Source organism: Phalacrocorax aristotelis, chromosome 1 (genome assembly GCF_949628215.1).
Source record: "Phalacrocorax aristotelis chromosome 1, bGulAri2.1, whole genome shotgun sequence".
In the NCBI taxonomy this organism is placed as follows: Eukaryota; Metazoa; Chordata; class Aves; order Suliformes; family Phalacrocoracidae; genus Phalacrocorax; species Phalacrocorax aristotelis.
Genome location: NC_134276.1, coordinates 10,180,048 through 10,198,947, shown reverse-complemented (window position 1 = coordinate 10,198,947; position 18,900 = coordinate 10,180,048). Strand labels below are relative to the sequence as shown.

The 18,900-nt window shown below is 41.1% G+C and overlaps 1 protein-coding gene across 3 annotated transcripts in view; it reads right to left on the bottom strand.

The window, feature by feature from the left end:
- LOC142051680 (putative N-acetylated-alpha-linked acidic dipeptidase) overlaps positions 1–17,617 on the bottom strand; it is a 29,628-nt gene extending 12,011 nt beyond the window's left edge. Inside the window, exons 1-10 of one of the 3 annotated variants that reach the window (XM_075081027.1) lie at positions 17,445–17,617; positions 15,962–16,070; positions 13,511–13,697; positions 12,617–12,718; positions 7,789–7,914; positions 5,681–5,867; positions 4,147–4,240; positions 2,439–2,537; positions 1,269–1,354; positions 148–267 (exon numbers count right to left, since the gene is read on the bottom strand). In XM_075081027.1, coding sequence (XP_074937128.1) covers positions 148–267; positions 1,269–1,354; positions 2,439–2,537; positions 4,147–4,240; positions 5,681–5,867; positions 7,789–7,914; positions 12,617–12,718; positions 13,511–13,697; positions 15,962–16,070; positions 17,445–17,562 — 1,228 coding nt within the window. In that variant the 5' untranslated portion in view covers positions 17,563–17,617. Of the gene's footprint in view, positions 1–147; positions 268–1,268; positions 1,355–2,438; positions 2,538–4,146; positions 4,241–5,680; positions 5,868–7,788; positions 7,915–12,616; positions 12,719–13,510; positions 13,698–15,961; positions 16,071–17,444 lie in introns of those variants that run through there. The other 2 variants (XM_075081038.1, XM_075081047.1) reach the window with 2 other exon arrangements.
- Positions 17,618–18,900: the final 1,283 nt, after the last annotated feature.

The window sequence follows — 18,900 nt, the reverse complement described above, 5'->3', positions numbered from 1 at the left end:
AATTAACAGCTGCAGAGCAGCGTGCTTATTCGAGACATCAATGAGATACACATCTTTAATTCTAAGCATACGCTTAAATCCCAGAGAAATCAATGGGCATTGCTGAGAGCAGTGGTTTTGCTGTGCTTTGTTCTTTCATTACATTACCTTTCCTTTTCAGTTTTCCAAAGCTCCTCACAATCTCGTGAACCACAGCTGCCCCACTCTGAGGATCAATGCCACCAAATACCCATGAGTCGCGGTGGCCTCCCAGGATGACATATCTGTCTAGAGAAATTAATTATGGAGACTGACTTAGAAAAATAGTTTTCCTGCCATAGAGCTGTTATTTGGAAGCAATATCTAAATTTCCATGTAGGTGTCAGGCAACAAAGCTTAACAGTTTATAATATACATGATAGAAAAGCGAAAGACATTTTAAATCTCCAAAGACATTTTTCCGCATTTTCACCCAGTGGTAAAGAATTTGTCAAACACAGTAACTTGATCCCATAAGACTTAAAACCTCCTGAATTCCATGATGTTACCTCTATTATTAGAAATACTGCAGATTTCCTCTGAACAGAGAAGCATCTTTCCATATTTTACAACAGTATGTTTCACGGTAAAGCTGACCCACTACTTATATTTGTACAGCCCACCAACTCACAACATTACTGCGTGCTCAATGAGTATTTCTTTCAATATGTACAGTCAGTCATAAAAAGGGTTGCCCAAATCATGACAAAAATGTGCTTAATAAGATCAAAGTCAGACTACATCTCTGTGCTACTATAATATGGTTACCAGTTGTGTTTCAGGCAACAGGGAATGCTGCAATTACAAGTTAAATGATGTCATCGTCATCCCAGGAATGTCTCTATATATGTTTTTTCAGAGTGTAAAATCACACTGTTTGCAAGTGACTGTAAAACAGCCGAGAAGTCAGTGGTGGTGGATATGATGTCTTCAGATGGAATGCAAAATCCATTGCCGTGTTAGTAGGGAAGAATATCCACTGACGTATATTATTTCAATTGTGAAGTTACTTGCCTGAAGACAAATATTTCTCTCTTGGTTATGACTCCCTCTTGAAAATCAGCATTTACAGTGAAAGTGCTAGCATACCCTGAACCATACAAAAGCTGGTGCAGTAAATATTTCAACAGCAATGATCATGTAGTGCAATATTTCAGAAAAAACTATGTTCCTCATTTCCTCCTTTTAACTATGAAGTGCATGTAGAGGTCGCTGCACGCTCACATTACACTGAAGATAAATGACTTTACCTGGTTCCACTGTGCCTCTGATGGTACCAATCACATTGTAAATCCTTGTTATTTCGTTGTGGCTGCGAACGTGCATCTTCACTTTTCTAGGTTATTGGGAAGAAGGTCCAAAGAGAAAATCCACCAGATTAGATAATAAAACACCTTGACACCTTTCAAAAGTATACAATATAAATTATAAGGAAAGCATTTTGGCCAAATTCACCCTCCATTAAACCAAAGTAAATCTGAAAAAGTGTAGTTTTTCTTGGATTTATACTTGTGGAACTGAGAACAGCACTTAGCCCTTGAAAGCTATGTACTGATATTGATGTCTGTGAGATTTATACAGATAACAGGCTCAGAACTCCAAATTTAAATATTTTTTTTACATTTGGAAGAGTGAAAGAAAAATTAAAACCATCTAATGTTAAAAAGGTAAACAGCTCTAATCAGCTAGAGGTTGGTGCAAATCAGAAGTTACTCCATCACAGTCAATACTGATGCGGCAGCTCAGGCAGCAGAAAATCAGACAACCTGAGGTGCATCAGGAGACCGACTTTGTTTATCTAAACACAGCTGGAGGTGCAACAACTCATCCTCAAGGGCTGCCTGTATGTTTTTGAGATGGACTTTTTCATGTGGTATGAGTAAGACATAGGGAAAAGTTCAAACAGTTCATATGAAGTCAGTAAAATAGCTCAGCCAATACTGAAACACCCAGACTTTAGTCCTAAACTGTAATTACTAAACCAGTTTAAAAACTATCTGAGGGAATAAAAATGACATTGTAGTTAAAGTTTTTTTTCTGGAAAACTTGACTTGTAGGTTAATATTATTTTATATGAGGCAATAGGTAAGACCAGAAGCTGGACCCAAATGAATTAAAAAAAGACAACACACAAATTCAGTTCTCAAAAATAATGTCTCATCAAATAGTTTGTCAAAGGCTAGATGCTTTTCAAATGAAACTGATTCAAGACTAGCTGGAAATGAAAGCAATTCAGTCATATCCATCCAAACAAGATGTAAATCTACTGAAGCTTTGCACTGAGTGCATTTCAACCCACAAAACTGTCATAATCAAAGGAATGATGCAGAACCCCAGCTACTCTACCTTCGGTCAAATTCAATTGCCTTACCTGTTTTTCTCTGATTCCAAGCACGCTTTCCTTACCAAACAAAACTGACCTTGTAGAATAATCTGTTGTGAAACCAGGACCAACGTTGTAAGATACATTCAAATTTCCTTTCCAGCTACTATGTGGTGGTGCATATCCTCCCATATTACTATTATGACAAAAAAAAAAGATCGTTATTAGTTACAGACATCTTACAATAGCACCAAACACAAATGAGGAACCAGGAACCACACTTTGTTAGGTCCCACGCACACAGAGACCTCAGTGATGGTCTTTGTCTAAATAATTTATACTATGAGCTTTCACAGGAGAATAATCTGTCTTTTCAGCTACGTTAATATTAGTAAATTTTCACAGAGGAATAGTCCTGGGATTTGAGATTAGCTTGGAATGGCCTACAGCTATCCTGGAAAACAGTGTTGGCCTCCAAAGGTTTTGCATACAAACTGCCTTTTGTCCCTGGAACTTTCTACTGCCTTGAACTGCATTTGCATTTAAATAAGCAGAGAGTAACTTGGACCATTCTAACAGTTTAACAGCACAGGCAGTTGCCTTCTAGTGCCTGTCCCTGGACACTGTTTAATCTGGTAGCACAGACAGAGTTGATATGTTTCACAGATGCCTAAAACTGGAGAAATATGATCAGTCTAAGTCACCTTTTCTTGTTCCATTGTCAAAGGTGAGATGTTTCTTCTCAGTTAACACAACTGGAAATGCAGTAATTCAGTGGATTGCAATTGCCTATAATCATCCATCTATTCTAAAGGATTTCTATTTTTGACATGAACTTGTGAGAAACATAAAAAAACATTAAAAAGTATGCTGGATGTTCTGGTTCTTATTAGGCAAAATATATTTATTGTAAATGAAAGCACATCCTTTACTGTAAATGCATAGATTTATTTTTTTTTACTCAATATTCAGAGGCATCAGACAGAGCAGAATGATTGCTCATGTGATTTGGATGTAAAATTCTGATTTAAATGTAAAATTGCGATACAAACACACACCCAAGTTTATGTTCACTTATTGCCCTAAACGTGTATCCATGGTACTCTTGCCAACACTGGTATTTCCTGCTCTGTCTCTCTACAGTTGATACAGATGATTACAGCTACATTTTTAGGGGAATGATACGCTTGACAACTCAATCACATCTTCGTTTTTTCAGGGAACTTATTTAGTTTGTTAAGATAACTATGAATTTTAATGCTGTCCTCTGGCAAGCTGGTAGCCTACTTACATGTAGATGTCTACTAAATCCCCTGTAATACCCCAGAGTCTCCCCAGTAGCCTTACATTAGCTTGCTAGCATCATTTCATATTTATGCAACATAATACATCTGATGAGAGAAAACACACGCCTTCACTTAACAGAGGACAGTACAGATGCTGTCCCATCAAATATGCATGGCAAGTATTTCCTGGGACAAATGAATGACTTCATTTGTTGTCTTATTCACCAGACGGTTATCATGCCAACCTCAAAAATTTTTACCTTTATTCAAGTAGAGAGGCACTTTATACCTTCATTATACTTGACTGATCATGATACATTACAGATGATCCTTTCCAGATCACTCTGCACATATCTGATATGCAGTAGTAGAGGACATGTTTACGTGACAAACAAAAATACACTATTCCAACAGCTACAGTAGAAGCACAGTGCAAAAGCCCTTTCCCTTTCTTTTCAAATGCTCTCATAACTTTCAAAAAAGTCTGCTTAAAATTCCTCATGTCTCCCATACACTCACCGCAGGAGTGACTCGGCATCATGATAGCCAATGGGATGAACTGGAATTTTTGGGAGACCTACACCACTGGCTTTGTCTAATCGGTAGGTGTATTCTGAAAGCAGAAGACAGATATTTTCATGTTTACAACTCTCAGAAGGAATTTGTACCGTTCATATCGCAGCCCTAACACTGGCGTCAGGGATAATCATTTCACTTTCCTTGAAGTCAGGCTGACATTTCTTCAGTGACTTCATTCTTTACCAACACATTTTCAGGGAGACACTAACAAAGATTCTCCCATAGTGTCTGCAGTCATGCATTTAGAAATGGCTGGATATTTTAAAATTCTTTGCTAATTCTTTGTGTTTAAATGCCTTTGGGTAGAAATATTTCTCTCTGTTGGAAGGAACTTTAGACTAAGCCGCAGAGAACAAGAACAAAGAGGGATCCTGTAGTCTGATGCTTGGACTATTCAGCTGGGAACTAAAAAATTTTGCTAGTAGATAAGAGATGCAGATAAAATCTTGTACCCTGGGCTAATGAGTATTGTTTTGCTGTTTTCGTGAACAAAATGAAGTCTAGGTTTTGTTCTGACAGAGCTCAAATACAAATTATGTTTTTTCTTTTTTTTTTTTTTTTAAATGAGAATCTTAATTTTCACAGAGTGGAAAAAATGTGATGTTTGCAAGAATAGTCTCCTCCTTAATACAAGATTCACAGGGACCCTTGTCGAGATGAAGCAGACAGGGCTACAGGGCTTCATCTATGAGATTACTGACTCTAGCATGAGGAACCAGAAGTCCTCCTCATGGTCTTCTCCTGCCATGCTGCTGCTGTGAACATGTATCCTCTTCCAGCTCAAGCTGTGCTGGCTAGAGTCAGCTTTCCCCATCGCTTAGGGACTGTTCTCCTTGAGGTGACTGCCTCCCTCAGATATGCTGGCTCAAGTGCTGGCATGAATGGTTCTTAATGCATTTCAGTCAAAATGATCTGGGTGAGGTGTTAAATGAAACAGCTTAGGCAGAGCTCAAATAAGCAGCTGAGGAAGGTGATGAACAAGTGGGGAATCTCAGGAGCCTCAGCTGCAGCCAGGTGACATGAGTTGCAACATGGAAGATCTCAGCACTGCCAGTAGGGGCTCTTGTGGAGGGAAAGCAGCCCAAATCCTGCAGAAAGGAGAACTGCAAAAGCAACGACACCTGTAAGCTGTGCAGGCTGGCCCCTAGCTGACTTACTGATGAGAAGCAGAAGGAAAAGACCAGGGCTTCAGCTGTCAAATACTTGTGTCACGATCTCTGGGCTAACTTGGCTATGCCTGTGAAGTTAAGCAGCCCAGCACTACGCTGTGTGGCTCCCTTAACATCCCCTCACTTTCTCTCATGCACCATTTGCAGAACTGGCCTACTGGTGTGAAGCCCAAAGCTGCCTCTTCTGAGCAACAGAAAGACCAAGAAAAAAATGTGTTTTGTTGCAAAGGAAAGAACGTTCCCACTACCTTCCCCTGCTTCCTGAAACCAGACCCTCAGGGCATGACTTCTCTAGTGTCACTAACCTTTTGCAGGATAACCTGGCGTCAGAGGATCCCCTGCACCATTCAGGTTCAATACATTTCCACGCTGAGCTCCTCCACCTGGAAGGTTCCAGCCATTTGGATAGGGATCTACTCCTGGGGCGCAGTAGTCAGCAGGGTCAGAGTACAAGATAACTCCCTTGGCACCTGCCAGTTCAGCATTCTTCACCTGCAAAGCACATCTCCAGTCCCTATCCATGGGGACTTTATAGCTTGACACAAGAGTTCAAGGGGCAAAAGAAAGTATTATAAATTACAAGTGATTATTCCTCAGGGCCTTTTACAGTCCTTGGGCTAAGTAAAGGGTCCATAACTGTCTCATATCATAAAATTTCCTGAAAATATATATTCAGATATCAAGTTCCATATGAAAGTAAGAGGTTTGCTGTTGGCTTGAATTTTAGTTAGGAACTAACTGCAGTAACATGGAAAACATCTTTCACAGTATTACTACATAATCTGAATTTGTATTGTGTCATCCAAATCAATACAATCAACTATTGAAATATACACATCATGGATAGAAATAACTATCACATTGATGCAACCTTATCTTCCAGTTAGCCATGTATTTACCTTATTTACCTAAATTATATCCTAACATATCTCAGGATTCAGACTACACAGAAAGATTATTATTGGAGAACTTGAAACTGTCTTTGGCTGTGAACAAGACTAACTCCAACAAGTGTGTATCTTAGGCTTATTACAGCAGAAGGACTGACCTGCATCCTGTTTTGATTTTAAAAAGTGTTCTCATGCAACTTTAGTTTGTATAATCCTGGTTGGTGGAGAGCAGGAGAGAGAAAATATATGTCATTCTGACATCCCAATCTGTTTAACCGCTAGATAAGACAGTGATGTAGAGTGACTGAGTGACAACTAATCCTCCACAGTTTTAAATTTGGGTATTTTAATTCAGAAATACCATAGCTTTTTTTAGGAAATACAGTACTTGCCTTCATTGTCTACTCTATTCTTGCATACCATTAGGAAGTTGGAAAATCACAGTACAGTTCTCCAAATTTCAACAGGCTACCGAATTCTTCAGTATATAAACAGTCATTAGAAATACTACCGTAAGAATTAACATATCGTCTCTTTATATCAATGAGGGCATGTAATTTCCAAATAACAGGACAACTGCCTCTCTAGATATTAGTAACTCTGAGGTGTTTGTATTTAATTTTAATAAAAGATTCATAGACAACAATACCTTCTTCAGTTTTTAAATCTTTTCCACTCAGGTAGTATCTTTAAAAGTGGATTAGCAATTTACTGAAAATATTATCTGACCCAGAATATAAGTTACATGTCACTTTTCACTGGTGAAAATGGTATGTACGTAAACCAGTGAGGTACCCACTTAAAACCTCACAGAAGATTAGTCAACAGCATACAATGAGAGCTGGCATTCCAGTGAGGAGATTCAGTGTTTGATACCCTTAGGTAACTAAGAAATACAAATTATAATTCTACCCCAATTATGGTCAAACTAATTTTTGTACAAGAGCCAAACACACTTAAAATAGACAGTCTTCTCACATCCCTACTGAGGAAATAACTTCAGTATATGTCTGACGTATGCACACGATTATGGACTTTCCTGTCAGGCCATGGAAATCTGCAGAAATTTGTAGTTTAAAAATATTTCTATGACAGGGACATTGAATAAAGAAATCTAGACTTTAAAATAACCTCCATATAATCTCTGCCTGGTATACAGAAACCATTATAAAGAAATACAATACTATCATTTTATAATATCATATCATCTTAAAGAACAGTTGAACCAACAGGGAAGAATAGTCTAGTTCAGAGTTAGAGTATATTACCCAAGAATGTAGTAATATTTTGGAATACCTTATAGTATGCAAATGAATATAAAAATATGTAACATTTTCCAACTACTTTCATCCTAGAGATGTATTTTATATATATTAAAGATTTATTTTATATCTTCTACTAAAGAATCATCTTTGAACAGAGCTCTGTGAAAAAACTGTTACACTAAAATCTCCAGAACACTTTAGGTAAGTTGAAATCAACTGAAGGACAGCACAAGTAACATTTTTATATAGAGGCATTACCTTATTTCCTCTGAAGATCTTCCCATATCTGGCAATAACAATCTTCCCTGTACAGTTAATTCCCATTTCACGTTCTAGCTTAAAGAAGTCCTCGGTGCGGCCATAATTCACGTACACTAACTCACCCTAATGGAAAGAGGTAGAATTTGAAACAGGAATGTCAATGAGTATGTCAAAAGGAAGATGTGATCTAGTAAGAGAATAAGCTGGGAAAAATAAGCTCCAGGACTGGCTCTGGAATGAATTCTTTGATCACGAGACAACTAGGTAGCAAGTGACTTCTAATGTATTTAGACTCCTACCATCCAAACCTGCCAGACTTTGCCCTCAATGGAGAATGTGAACCAGAAACTTAGACTAAGTGCTCAGAGTACAGCATTTACTTCTCTTTGGAGTCTGTTTAAGTAGTCAGTCTTGGACAACTGGAGGTATTTTGGACCCAGACACCACAGTAAATATCAGTTGTATTTTATGGAGTAGACTGAACGATGCCAATATCCTATGAATTCTTAGGACTCAATTCATATTTAATAGAGCAGAAGCTATAGGTGGTTGACTGTTAAAATAAATACACTTAGCACATGAATAAAGTATTCTTCATGATTGTGTTTCAACCATGTTATCCAATACTTGGTGCATGATTCATCTTCCTTAATGTCAGCTACCTAAAAGTTGTGTGCATTGTCTAAGAAAGTCCTCTAGTGCACTCCACAGCCTGTGAAGAGCTGGGAAGTTCTCCGAGAACTCACCCCTTCCAGAAGAATTCACCCCAATCCTGTTTCAGCCACCTGTTTTAGGAAGGAATAAATTGCTTGGTTTGTTCAGCTTGGAGCAGAGGACACTGAGGGGAGACCTCATCGTGGTCTGCAGCTTCCTCACAAGGGGAGGAGGATGGGCAGGCGCTGATCTCTTCTCTCTGGTGACCAACAATACGACCCAAAAGAATGACAGGAAGATGTGCCAGTGGAGGTTTAGGCTGGGTATTAGGAAAAGGTTCTTCCCCCAGAGGGTGGTGGAGCCCTGGAACAGGCTCCCCAGGGAGGCATCACAGCACCAGCCTGGCAATATTCAAGAAGCACTTGGACAAGGCCCTCAGAGACATGGCGTGAATTTGGGGTTGTCCCATGCAGGGACAGGAGTTGGACTTGATGATCCTTGTGGGTCCCTTCCAGCTCAGGACATTCTATGGTTCTGTGCTCTCTGGATATACATCTCATTGATTATACCTCAAAGACTGCTTTAGAGTAAACGCCTATAAAAAGCCTCAAAGACTGGTTTAAGGAAAACACCTACAATTTCAGACAACTAAAATTAGGTGACAGGAAACTCTTCCTTAGTGTATTTCTCCATATTACTAGACACCTCCAGAGAGAGTTTAAATTTAATTTCAAAAAGGTATAAGCTTGAATTTCTTATACTGATGAAAACTGCTGACTAGACATTCAGGTGGTCTCATATAACAGCATACAGCATGTCCCGATAAGGCCGTATGTGATACAGTCATTTTGACTGTACTGGTTTCATTAGTAATTGGCTCAAGCTGCAATTTCTTCTTCAATTAAGCAAAATGAACTCAGGATAAACTCATGAAATTAAGGGGACTGTATTTAAATAAGACCAACAGTTTCACACCTAGTAGGATTCTGGCCCTTTCGGTTCAGAGAATAATTAATGAATGAAAGGATTGTTCTTGAGAAGGCTTTTCTGAATTTATGGAATAGTTTTACCTCTCAGTAAAGTGTAACTCTACTGAAGTTAAGACAGTTCATCAAGTCTCTTTAGATTAAGCAAAAGGGGACTTTAGTTCTCCATTTTAACATGATTTCTTTAGAATATCTTGTACAGAATACCTACATTTGTAGGCTACTGTGTTTTTTTATGACAAATACAAAAATGTTGACTTCAATAGTTTGGCTTACATAATTGCAGAGCTGTAATTATAACACTTAATAGCAACCTGTGGGGTTCTCATGTTCAGGGTCTTTGTTCTACAGTGAAAGGCAAAACAAGTTAACATTAGAGTAACACTTTATGGTGAAAACCTGTTCACACTTTACAGGTTTTCTTTAAATAATGTCTTTGATTAAGTAGATGCCATCACATAAGAGAACAGTTCTGATCTTTAGAAGAAGCTCTCATAACTGTATCTGATATAAAGTACATAATCCATATGCATAGCATTTTTCCTGGTGTTGCAGAACAATTCACTTTTACTCAATATCTAGATTTCTGAAACTACATTCAAAGGTGCATATTTAAAGATTCTGGCGATATTCACTATATTGCGTAGTAAATCAGGCTTCCTTAATTAAATTTTTAGCATCTCTGAAAATTCTTCAACTCTAACCTTCATGAACAGGACTAAGTACATTGATGCAATAAATTTCTCAGAGTGCTGTGACACTTCTGTATCATCATTTCCTAGTGATGTGATGAAATCCCTCATGTTTACAGAACTATTACAAAACAGCAGCTTTGAGCATGTAGCGTGGACTCATAGAAATGTCTTGTCTGGGCTCTTTTAGGCCAATTAGATATCTCAAGCACACCTCTTACTTGTGGCCATCTAACTAGATGGGAGTACTTTTGCAGTCACTTAAAAAGGAAGGGAAGAGCAGAATTTTACCATTATTTATGATGCTAATGTTTCAAACTACTACTACTGTCTGACAGACATGACTTCGTTACTTTGTCTGCTTTCTGCTAAAGATTTCTGTTAAAAGAAGTTTCTACTCAAAGCTTAACTTTTTTCACCTCACTGATTATTGGGATTTAGTTAAAATACACCACACAAGAAACACAAATATTCTAACAATCTGTATGAGACACCAGGATATATTCTATCTTCCATCTACTGAGACCAGAAATGAGTGGGAACTATTACTAAATCTCTGCCGGGTCTAACTCTAGCAGGCAAGTAGCCACTATCCCACTCTGAGAGTATTTAAGCTTCGAAACACAGTCACTGCCACTTGCTTTTAAAAAGCAGCTGCAGAAAGAAGTAAGTGCTAGCGGCACCAAACTATATTTCCACAACTCCCCGATTAGCGCACTCACCCAGAAAACATGAGAGCTGCGTTCTTGGTCTCCCTCACTATGAAAAACTTTGATCCATTTCTCCCATTTTCCAGGCAGGTGGCCTACTTATAAGACTACAGTTAGCCTGGGATGCAGGTACTTCACAGCCTTCTCCTTTCATTGAACTTAGAGCTTTATGCAGGAAACGTTTGCAAAACTAATGAGCAGAAAGAGAACCTAGGACCAATGATTGCACTTCGCAAGTTCCAAATACCTCTCTCCACAGCTTAGTTCTGGTTTTTAATAGAATGGCTTTTAACATCCAGTACATAAAGAGGCCTGGGAGGGCTCAGAAGAGCCCTGAACCCACTGAGTGTTCCCACTTCTGAGCTATATACACGCTCCCTGTTTGCAGTACAGGTGCAGAAAATTGCTCACTGGAGAATGTTATTGCTAACAGCACTAGCTAGGTACCTGGAGTTTTTGTCAAAATATTATATATCTGTCTTTTACTTATTGGGGTTATTTTTCAGAAACAATGGTCTTATATTTAAAGTAAAATAATTTTCCAGAGAAGGAAGCTGCAGCTTTTAAAAAAACTTGCTTTTATTATTTCCCATATCCCATCACTTACTACTGTAGCTCTTCAAAAACCAAATAAAGTGGTGAAGTTATTCTGTCTTTCTTTGGGGATATTATGTAACAATACAAAGACAGAATCCATTAATTTTACCTTACACTCTGTCCCAAAACTCCTACTGCAATTCTTGTAACACTCAAAGCTGTCATATCCTAGGGTACAGACTATCTGCCTGGTTCTCCAGCTTCCTTTGAGTATCTGAGACTTGAACAGCTTATTAGCAAACTTCAGAAAGTACATGACTCTAATACTGGGCTGTGTGAGTAAAAGCATTGTTAACAGGATTCAAAGTCAGATCCAACTTTACAGCAGAGATTGGACCACATGACATTCAGAGGGCCCTGCCAACCTACATTATTCTACATATAGATGGGAAAGATACTGAGAACAACAACAACAAAAATTATAATCTTACAAAATATTAATTGAAACCACTAATGATCATAGGATAGAAAACACCAGTTACACCGGCCAGCTTTATAAGAGAAGGTCCATCAGCTGGCACCATCTGTACAACAAGATAGAAAGGATTAGCATTAAGCTCAGATCACAGCAATATTTTTACCACCAGCTAGAAATGCTAGCAAAAGCAATTTTCAAGCATACTGTATGCTGTGCAGTTATACCTGTCAGCGTGAGCCTTGGGCGAGCAGCATTTTGAAAATTAGGCTGTTTATTTGGCTACATAAATATAACGGTCTTATTTGTTCACCAAGATGGGAAACAATGGTGCAGTGACAGAAATATCTGGAGAAGCTTATAGCAGCTGACAACATTAAAGATTTACTACCATAATTTTAAGGAAAAGATAAAAATAATATCCAGTTCTGACTCAAACTAGAGAAAAAAATTAAACATATATGTATGGCTGCTCAAGTTTAACATTGTTGCATCGTAAAACTCCCTAAAACATCCGAGCTACGACATCTTTCCTACTGGTGACATGTCAGGTTTTGAACTAAAGCCTAAAACCCAGGAATTTCACATTATTCTATATCACTCTATGCTATTCCGTGCTATGCTAAGCTACAATATGCTATGGTATTCCATCTTTTCTATTTCTATTATTTCTATTTCTATTTCTACTTCTGTTCCTACTTCTACTTCTGTTTCCGTTTCTAATTCTATTCTAATTCTAATTCTATTTCTTTTACTCTTCTACTGTGTTACCTCAGGCATTCCTTGGGCTGAAAATGCACTGTAGGGTGGCACCACACCTCTAACAGCCTCATATCCTGGAGGAGGAGGCTCAGATAATGATGTGTTGAAAATCTAGTGGGAAAGAAGAAGAAAAAATAAAAGAAAACCAGGCAATATGTAAAAGAAGTACTGTCTATTCAGGCACATCTCACAGGCGTTTGCAGTTTAAAGGACTCTAGTTCTAGAACTCCTAATGAGGAGTGGCCAAAACTTCAGCAAGCACTGGGCATCCTTTTCAGTACGCAGGTTCAACGTGTGATCTTGCGAATCCCATCTCCACTCTTCACACAGAATCCTGCTTAAATGAACACAGGGTCCCTTAAGGTGGTCTCAGTACTGAACATAAGAGAAAGATATATCATAATGGTAAAAATGCTTGCATTCTGCTCATCCCTGGAGCTTCTAGGAGGGCTAGAGCTGCTCCACAACGAACAGAGGTAACTTGTGATAGTACATCTCAAGGCCTGAACTCTAATCTTCAAGAAACCGAATTTAGCACAATTACCAATACTTTATAATGAATCAGTGGAAATAATGATGCTGACCACGGTTGCTTTCCTCTTTCTAAACAACAGATCAATTTTTAAACAACTGAATCACATAAAGTAATTCTCTTACATAATTATCCTTTAATCCATATATGTCAGTATGCTCTATGAATCAGGGTAACTATTAGTATCCCCAACACGTACATTAAGGAACAAAGATACAAAATATAAAAGCAAACTGGAAACCCTCATTTCCATGACCTTTGGATCAGGCCCAACACCATTAAGAGAGCAGAGGATAGATTTCCCTCCCAGTCTTCCCAGGTGTGTGAAGGCGATTTTGTTCCCTGGTTGCGAAAACTGGTGTTTTCTGTACCTCATTTCCATGCTCATCAATTATTGAGATGTAGTTGGGCTTAGTGTCATCAGGGTACGAAAGTAAGACATCATAATGAACCAACTGAACAGAATCCAAACCAAACTCCTTCCACTCAGCTTGGACTTGCTGTGCCAGATGCAGATTCTCCTTTGTTCCTGCTAGGTGAGGAAGCCGTGTAAAATTGCTACAGAAAAAGAAGCAACGAGTCAGGATCAGGCATTGCAGCCCATAGTCAGAACTCATATTAGCCTAGCTGGAAACAAACCCCCTAGAGATGACCAGATGTACCCAGGCTAAATAAGGACCCAGACTCTTCTGCATCTACACTTTTGCCTGTCTCACACGTAAGTTGAGATGAAGGGTTTCAGTTTGTCCTGAGTTATCACAGCTGTTTGTATCTTCCTCGCAGCACGGCTTAGCAAGAATGGCATGATGACATCAGCTGTGGGGTCTTGTCCTTTACTCCTTGTCTTCTGGGTGACCTAGGCCAATCACTCCTCTGCATAACAGGACTGACATTCCTTGTGAAGTGATAAAACAATTTAGTATACTTATCTCTGCGTATTCAATTTAGAAATGTGTATAATTACTCTAATCCCTACTAATTAATTGGATATTCTCCTTGGATCCCACCATTTTAATTAATTTTGGCACAAATACTGATTTATCTAGAAGTTCAGTCTTAATATGTCTTGCTGGAAAATAAGAAAGAGTGAGTTCACAGTGGCTTACAAACAAGCAATGGAAAAACTCAACAGCTTGTAATTTAGAAGTCACGCAGCGTGAATAACAAGCAGTAAGGGATATCATAAATAGTGAGCAACCCATTGTCTGAAAAATTTGTCCAGACCATTGAGAAAGCTCAGTGCTGAAATGAGCTGAAGAAACTCCCAGCAGAATGAGGTTGTCATCATAATGTCCTCATCCTGTAATATGATCAACATGCCACAGGAGCATGTGTCACACCAGCTGGTGTTAATGAAGGAAACCGAACCTTTGATAAGGAAAGGGTATAAGACTAGGAAAAATTTTAATTCTTGAGTGAGAACAAAGCCATCAAACAACACACTTTGAAAAAACTATATACAATAGAGTAAAATAGAATAGAATAGATTTCAGTCAGAAGTGACCTACAAGGATCATCTAGTCCAACTGCCTGACCAATTCAGGGCTGACCAAAAGTTAAAGCATGTTGTTAAGGGCATTGTCCAAATGCCTGTTAAACACTGACAGGCTTGGGGCATCGACCACCTCTGTAGGAAGCCTGTTCCAGTGTTTGAGCACCCTCTCAGTAAAGAAATGCTTCCTGATGTCCAGTCTGAATCTCCCCTGGTGCAGCTTTGAACCATTCCCCCACATCCTGTCACTGGATCCCAGGGAGAAGAGCTCAGCACCTCCCTCTCCACCTCCCCTCCTCAGGAAGCTGTAGAGACCGATTAGGTTGCCTCTCAGCCTCCTTTTCTCCAAACTAAACAAACTGAAGTCCACAGCAGACAAATGCTGCTAGATAAAACCATGTTCTTCTGATAACGTCAACACCTAGTACCAACACTGTACTAAAAGTCCCTGTTAGAGTAACAATAGCATTTTCTGGATGCCATACTGAACGAAGAAATAAGAGTACATTTAAGATCAACTCATTTAAGTACTAAAGGGTAGATGAGATAAAAAAAAAAAATTGGGAAAAAAACCATGGTCTTAAAAGACTCCAAAGCTTTAGACTATTAGATTTATTATGAGCAGTGTAATGTACCATCAGCTGACCAGCTGGTATCTACTACATCTGTTCTAGCTATTCACTGTGCAGAGGGAGAGAGCTTGGAAACATATCCTGGTTCACAAAAGTGAGTACAAGGTTGGAATGGTGGCAGATTAACACATAAATTTGGTCACAGCATGACAAAGTGTGAAGGGAGAGCAGCAATAAAGGATTAAGGCCTAAGATGTAGGAAGAACTAAAGGCTTGAATACTGGTATGATTTTTCTTCTCTTTTACATTGATGTACTCCACTATTCTCTATTTAATCTCTCATTATACGTATGAACGTTCATTCATACAGCCTGATTTGAAGTGAATTATTTTTCCATAAAAAACAATGTAAGATAAACATTGTTGCAGACTGAAAAAATACACATAAGAGAAAGGCTGAACCTACTTGTCATTTTATAGGCATTCACCAAAGGCTGAGCAGGAGCTTGGCCAATTTTTAATTACTTTAAGTACTGAGATTACTAACAACTCCCCAACTGTTTTTAACACAAACAAGAATGAGAGGAGCTGAGATGGACTGCTTTGTCAGTCACAGCTCACCGGGAAACATTAGATAAAACCTGTGGCTGAGAACCTGCACACCATCCTCTGTCTGGTGGCATCCTTGGGCTGGTTCCTGCTTGATTTTTTTTTTTTTCTGACTGATTAGTCAGAAATTGCTTATTGACATTACTTACTAAAGAAACTGCTTGATGTTTTCAGCTTTCATTTCAGCCATAAATGCAGCCTTCATGTCCTCATAAGGACTCACAAATGTCTTCTGTTCTGTAGGTTTTGAAAACCAGCCTGTACAACACACCAAAATACAACAGTAAAAACACCAGAGCAACATTCCCACAACACACACCATTTCTCTTTGGTATGACAAGATATTCACCATGTATTTAACAACTGTATTTATCTCAGCACAGACAAGCAGCCACAACCTAATGCAGGCTGCACAGTCTTCCACACAGTAAGAGAACTTATTTACCTAGGTAGATATTGAGGGGAATTAAATACTAAATAATATTTATTCATCACAGTTATTTTACTGTAGATGCTAAGGAGACTCATCTGTCTTCCTTTAGCACCAGAATATCATGCTGTCAGTCATGTCAGTCCTATCAGTCACCTCAGTAATAAGGCAGCAGCTTTACAAAAATGCACTGAAACACAGACACCCTTTGTAAGGAACAGATGTCTTGTAACTCCTTTCTCACTCTCTGGTCTGTCTGGCTCTTATTCTGGAATCCTTCCCTTAGTGTGCAGGCATTACCAGAGTAAGTGATGAGAGGAACACCTGGCTAGAAAGAAAGTGTTTCCGACATGTGTTTTTATTTTTAAGTCACAGACTGGACATGTTCAAATGCAGCAGCAGTTACACGGGGAGTGCAAATCAGAGGATCGGCGGGGAGCAGAGAGCAGGTAACAAGCTGGCAATGGCAAGGCCCTGGTCGCTGGCACCACAAAAGGCTCTTCGAACATGAGAGAGTTCACTCAGGGCTTCCCATGGAACACCAGGTACATACCAAAGGGCATTTTAAAATAGTGGCTCTTTTGTTTTCCTTCCCTTCCCAAACTGATTCTGACCCCTCTGTGAACTAAAGGGGAGGCAGGGAGGGGACACCTCTTGCAGCAGCAACCCACAGGCCTGCCTGCTTGGGCCGAGGGGCAGGTGGGACATTAAATTGCAGGCTATCTCACCCTCCTCTCAGCTCTCCTCTAACTCCGGATTTATCTCCCCACCTTTCTGGGTTGGGCTGGTGCAGTTTCAGTGCCGCAGGGGCGAGGGGCCTGTCTTCCCCCTCACAAACCCAGCGCTTCTTCTTTTGCTCATAGCACAACTACTTTATTTAAAAGGAAATCGAAAAGCATGTCAAAAAGATACTCTCAGCAAACGACCCCTTCTCATGCGGGGGAGCCAGAATCCCGGAGGGGGGGGGGGGGTAGGGGTGGTGTCGGTGTCCGCACCGGCCTGGCCCGAGGCGGGGCGCCGGGCTGAGCACGGACCCTCCTCGGGCACCCCTGGCACAAAGCCCCAGGCGCTGGGAACCCGCCCGCTCCCTTCCCACCACCCAGCCCTTCCGAGCCCCCCTCCGAGCCCCCTCCTCCGGCTGGAAGGGCCGGGGGTGGCCGGGAGAGCCCCCCGACCCGAAGCGGTGTTAGTCTGCACTGTACCGATGAGGAACCCGAGGAGGAAGAGCCCCGCCGCTGCTCCCAAGACGACAGCCCAGAAGCGGCCCCTGGCTGCCCTGGGGCCGGCCGGCTCCCTCACGGCACCGAGCGACGTCCACATCGCTACCGACCAGCTCCCCGCCCCCCCGCACCGCTCCCGGCAGTGCCCGCTCCGCCGGCCGAAGTCCCTCCGCGCCGCGCCGCGCCCCGCCCCGCCCCGTCCCGTCCCGTCCCGCCCCGGGGGCGGCTCCCGCCTCAGTCCCGCCGCCTCACACGCACCCCGGGGCCGCCCGTGAGGCCTCTGCTCTCCCCCGCCGCGCAGGGATAAGGTCCTGCGGCCATCACTCCCGGGGAGGCAGGAGGTGGGGGAGCCCCTGCCCGGGCGCTTGCCGTCTGTCAGGCGGTCCCGGCGCGGCACCTCCCCTCTGCCCCGTTCTCCCTGCACGTCCTCGCTATCCGCCCACCCGTATTTCTTTTAACTTGGTACAAAGGGCGGCGAGGAGGTGAAGCGATGATTTCGACGCCTGTTTGGCCGTGGTTGTTGCACACAGAGCTGTGCTGTGCCTTCCTCCGCAGGCCACGGAGTGGGTAACACCAGCAGGGCACACGTGAGGGTCAAAAAAAAAAAAGTTAAAAGCCGTATTTCAAGAGGTTTATTTTAAGAAATATTGTACCCCAATACCCAACGCGCTCTGAAAGGCTATGAAGTCTCCTCAGAGAGACGTGTGCCCCTGCGGAGGTGGACTGACTACCACACCTGCGCTCTGCGTTTCTGCCCAGTTTACAGAGGTACAACCCCAAAGAGTGGGTGCACGCTGGCTGCTGGTTTGGGGACAAGCCTGAAACTTTGTACACACTTGACTTTGTTGGAGTATTTTTTCCACCTCTTAAAATCGCCACCGTATGGTTTTGGAAAAAACTCTCCATTCAGTTCAGTCATCGCATTTGGGATGAGGTGTACCTTCAGGTCCATGAACAGAGGGGAACTTTGCATGCAGAGGTGACCTCCTGGGCTCTGCAAGGATTTTCATCCTCAGAACCCTTGCTCAGATGCCAGCTAGGGAGACAGCTGATGTTTAAGACATACAGTCTGTAGTTAGGTTTTGTCCGTGTCCACATATAGGCAGCCTGTTCTCAACAGCAAGTGCAAGCACTTTACAGGGCTGCTCCGATTGTGCCACACTACTTGCTGGTGCAGACAAAACCTAACTCTAGGATGAATTCCAGACACTGGACTTGGACTGACCTCATCAGCAGAGCCCATTGCACTAGGAAATCTTAGTGCAAGACCACTACATGGGCCCTGTGGAAAGTAGAAGTGTTGGCTCTGAAGAGCGATACACCAATGACGCAGCAGTAGCATGCTTTGAAATTTTCTAAGATTCAAAAACCCCAAATGAGCAGACAGATACTAAAAATAAAAATGCCAGTATTTGTTATATTAGTCCTGTCTCCTGCT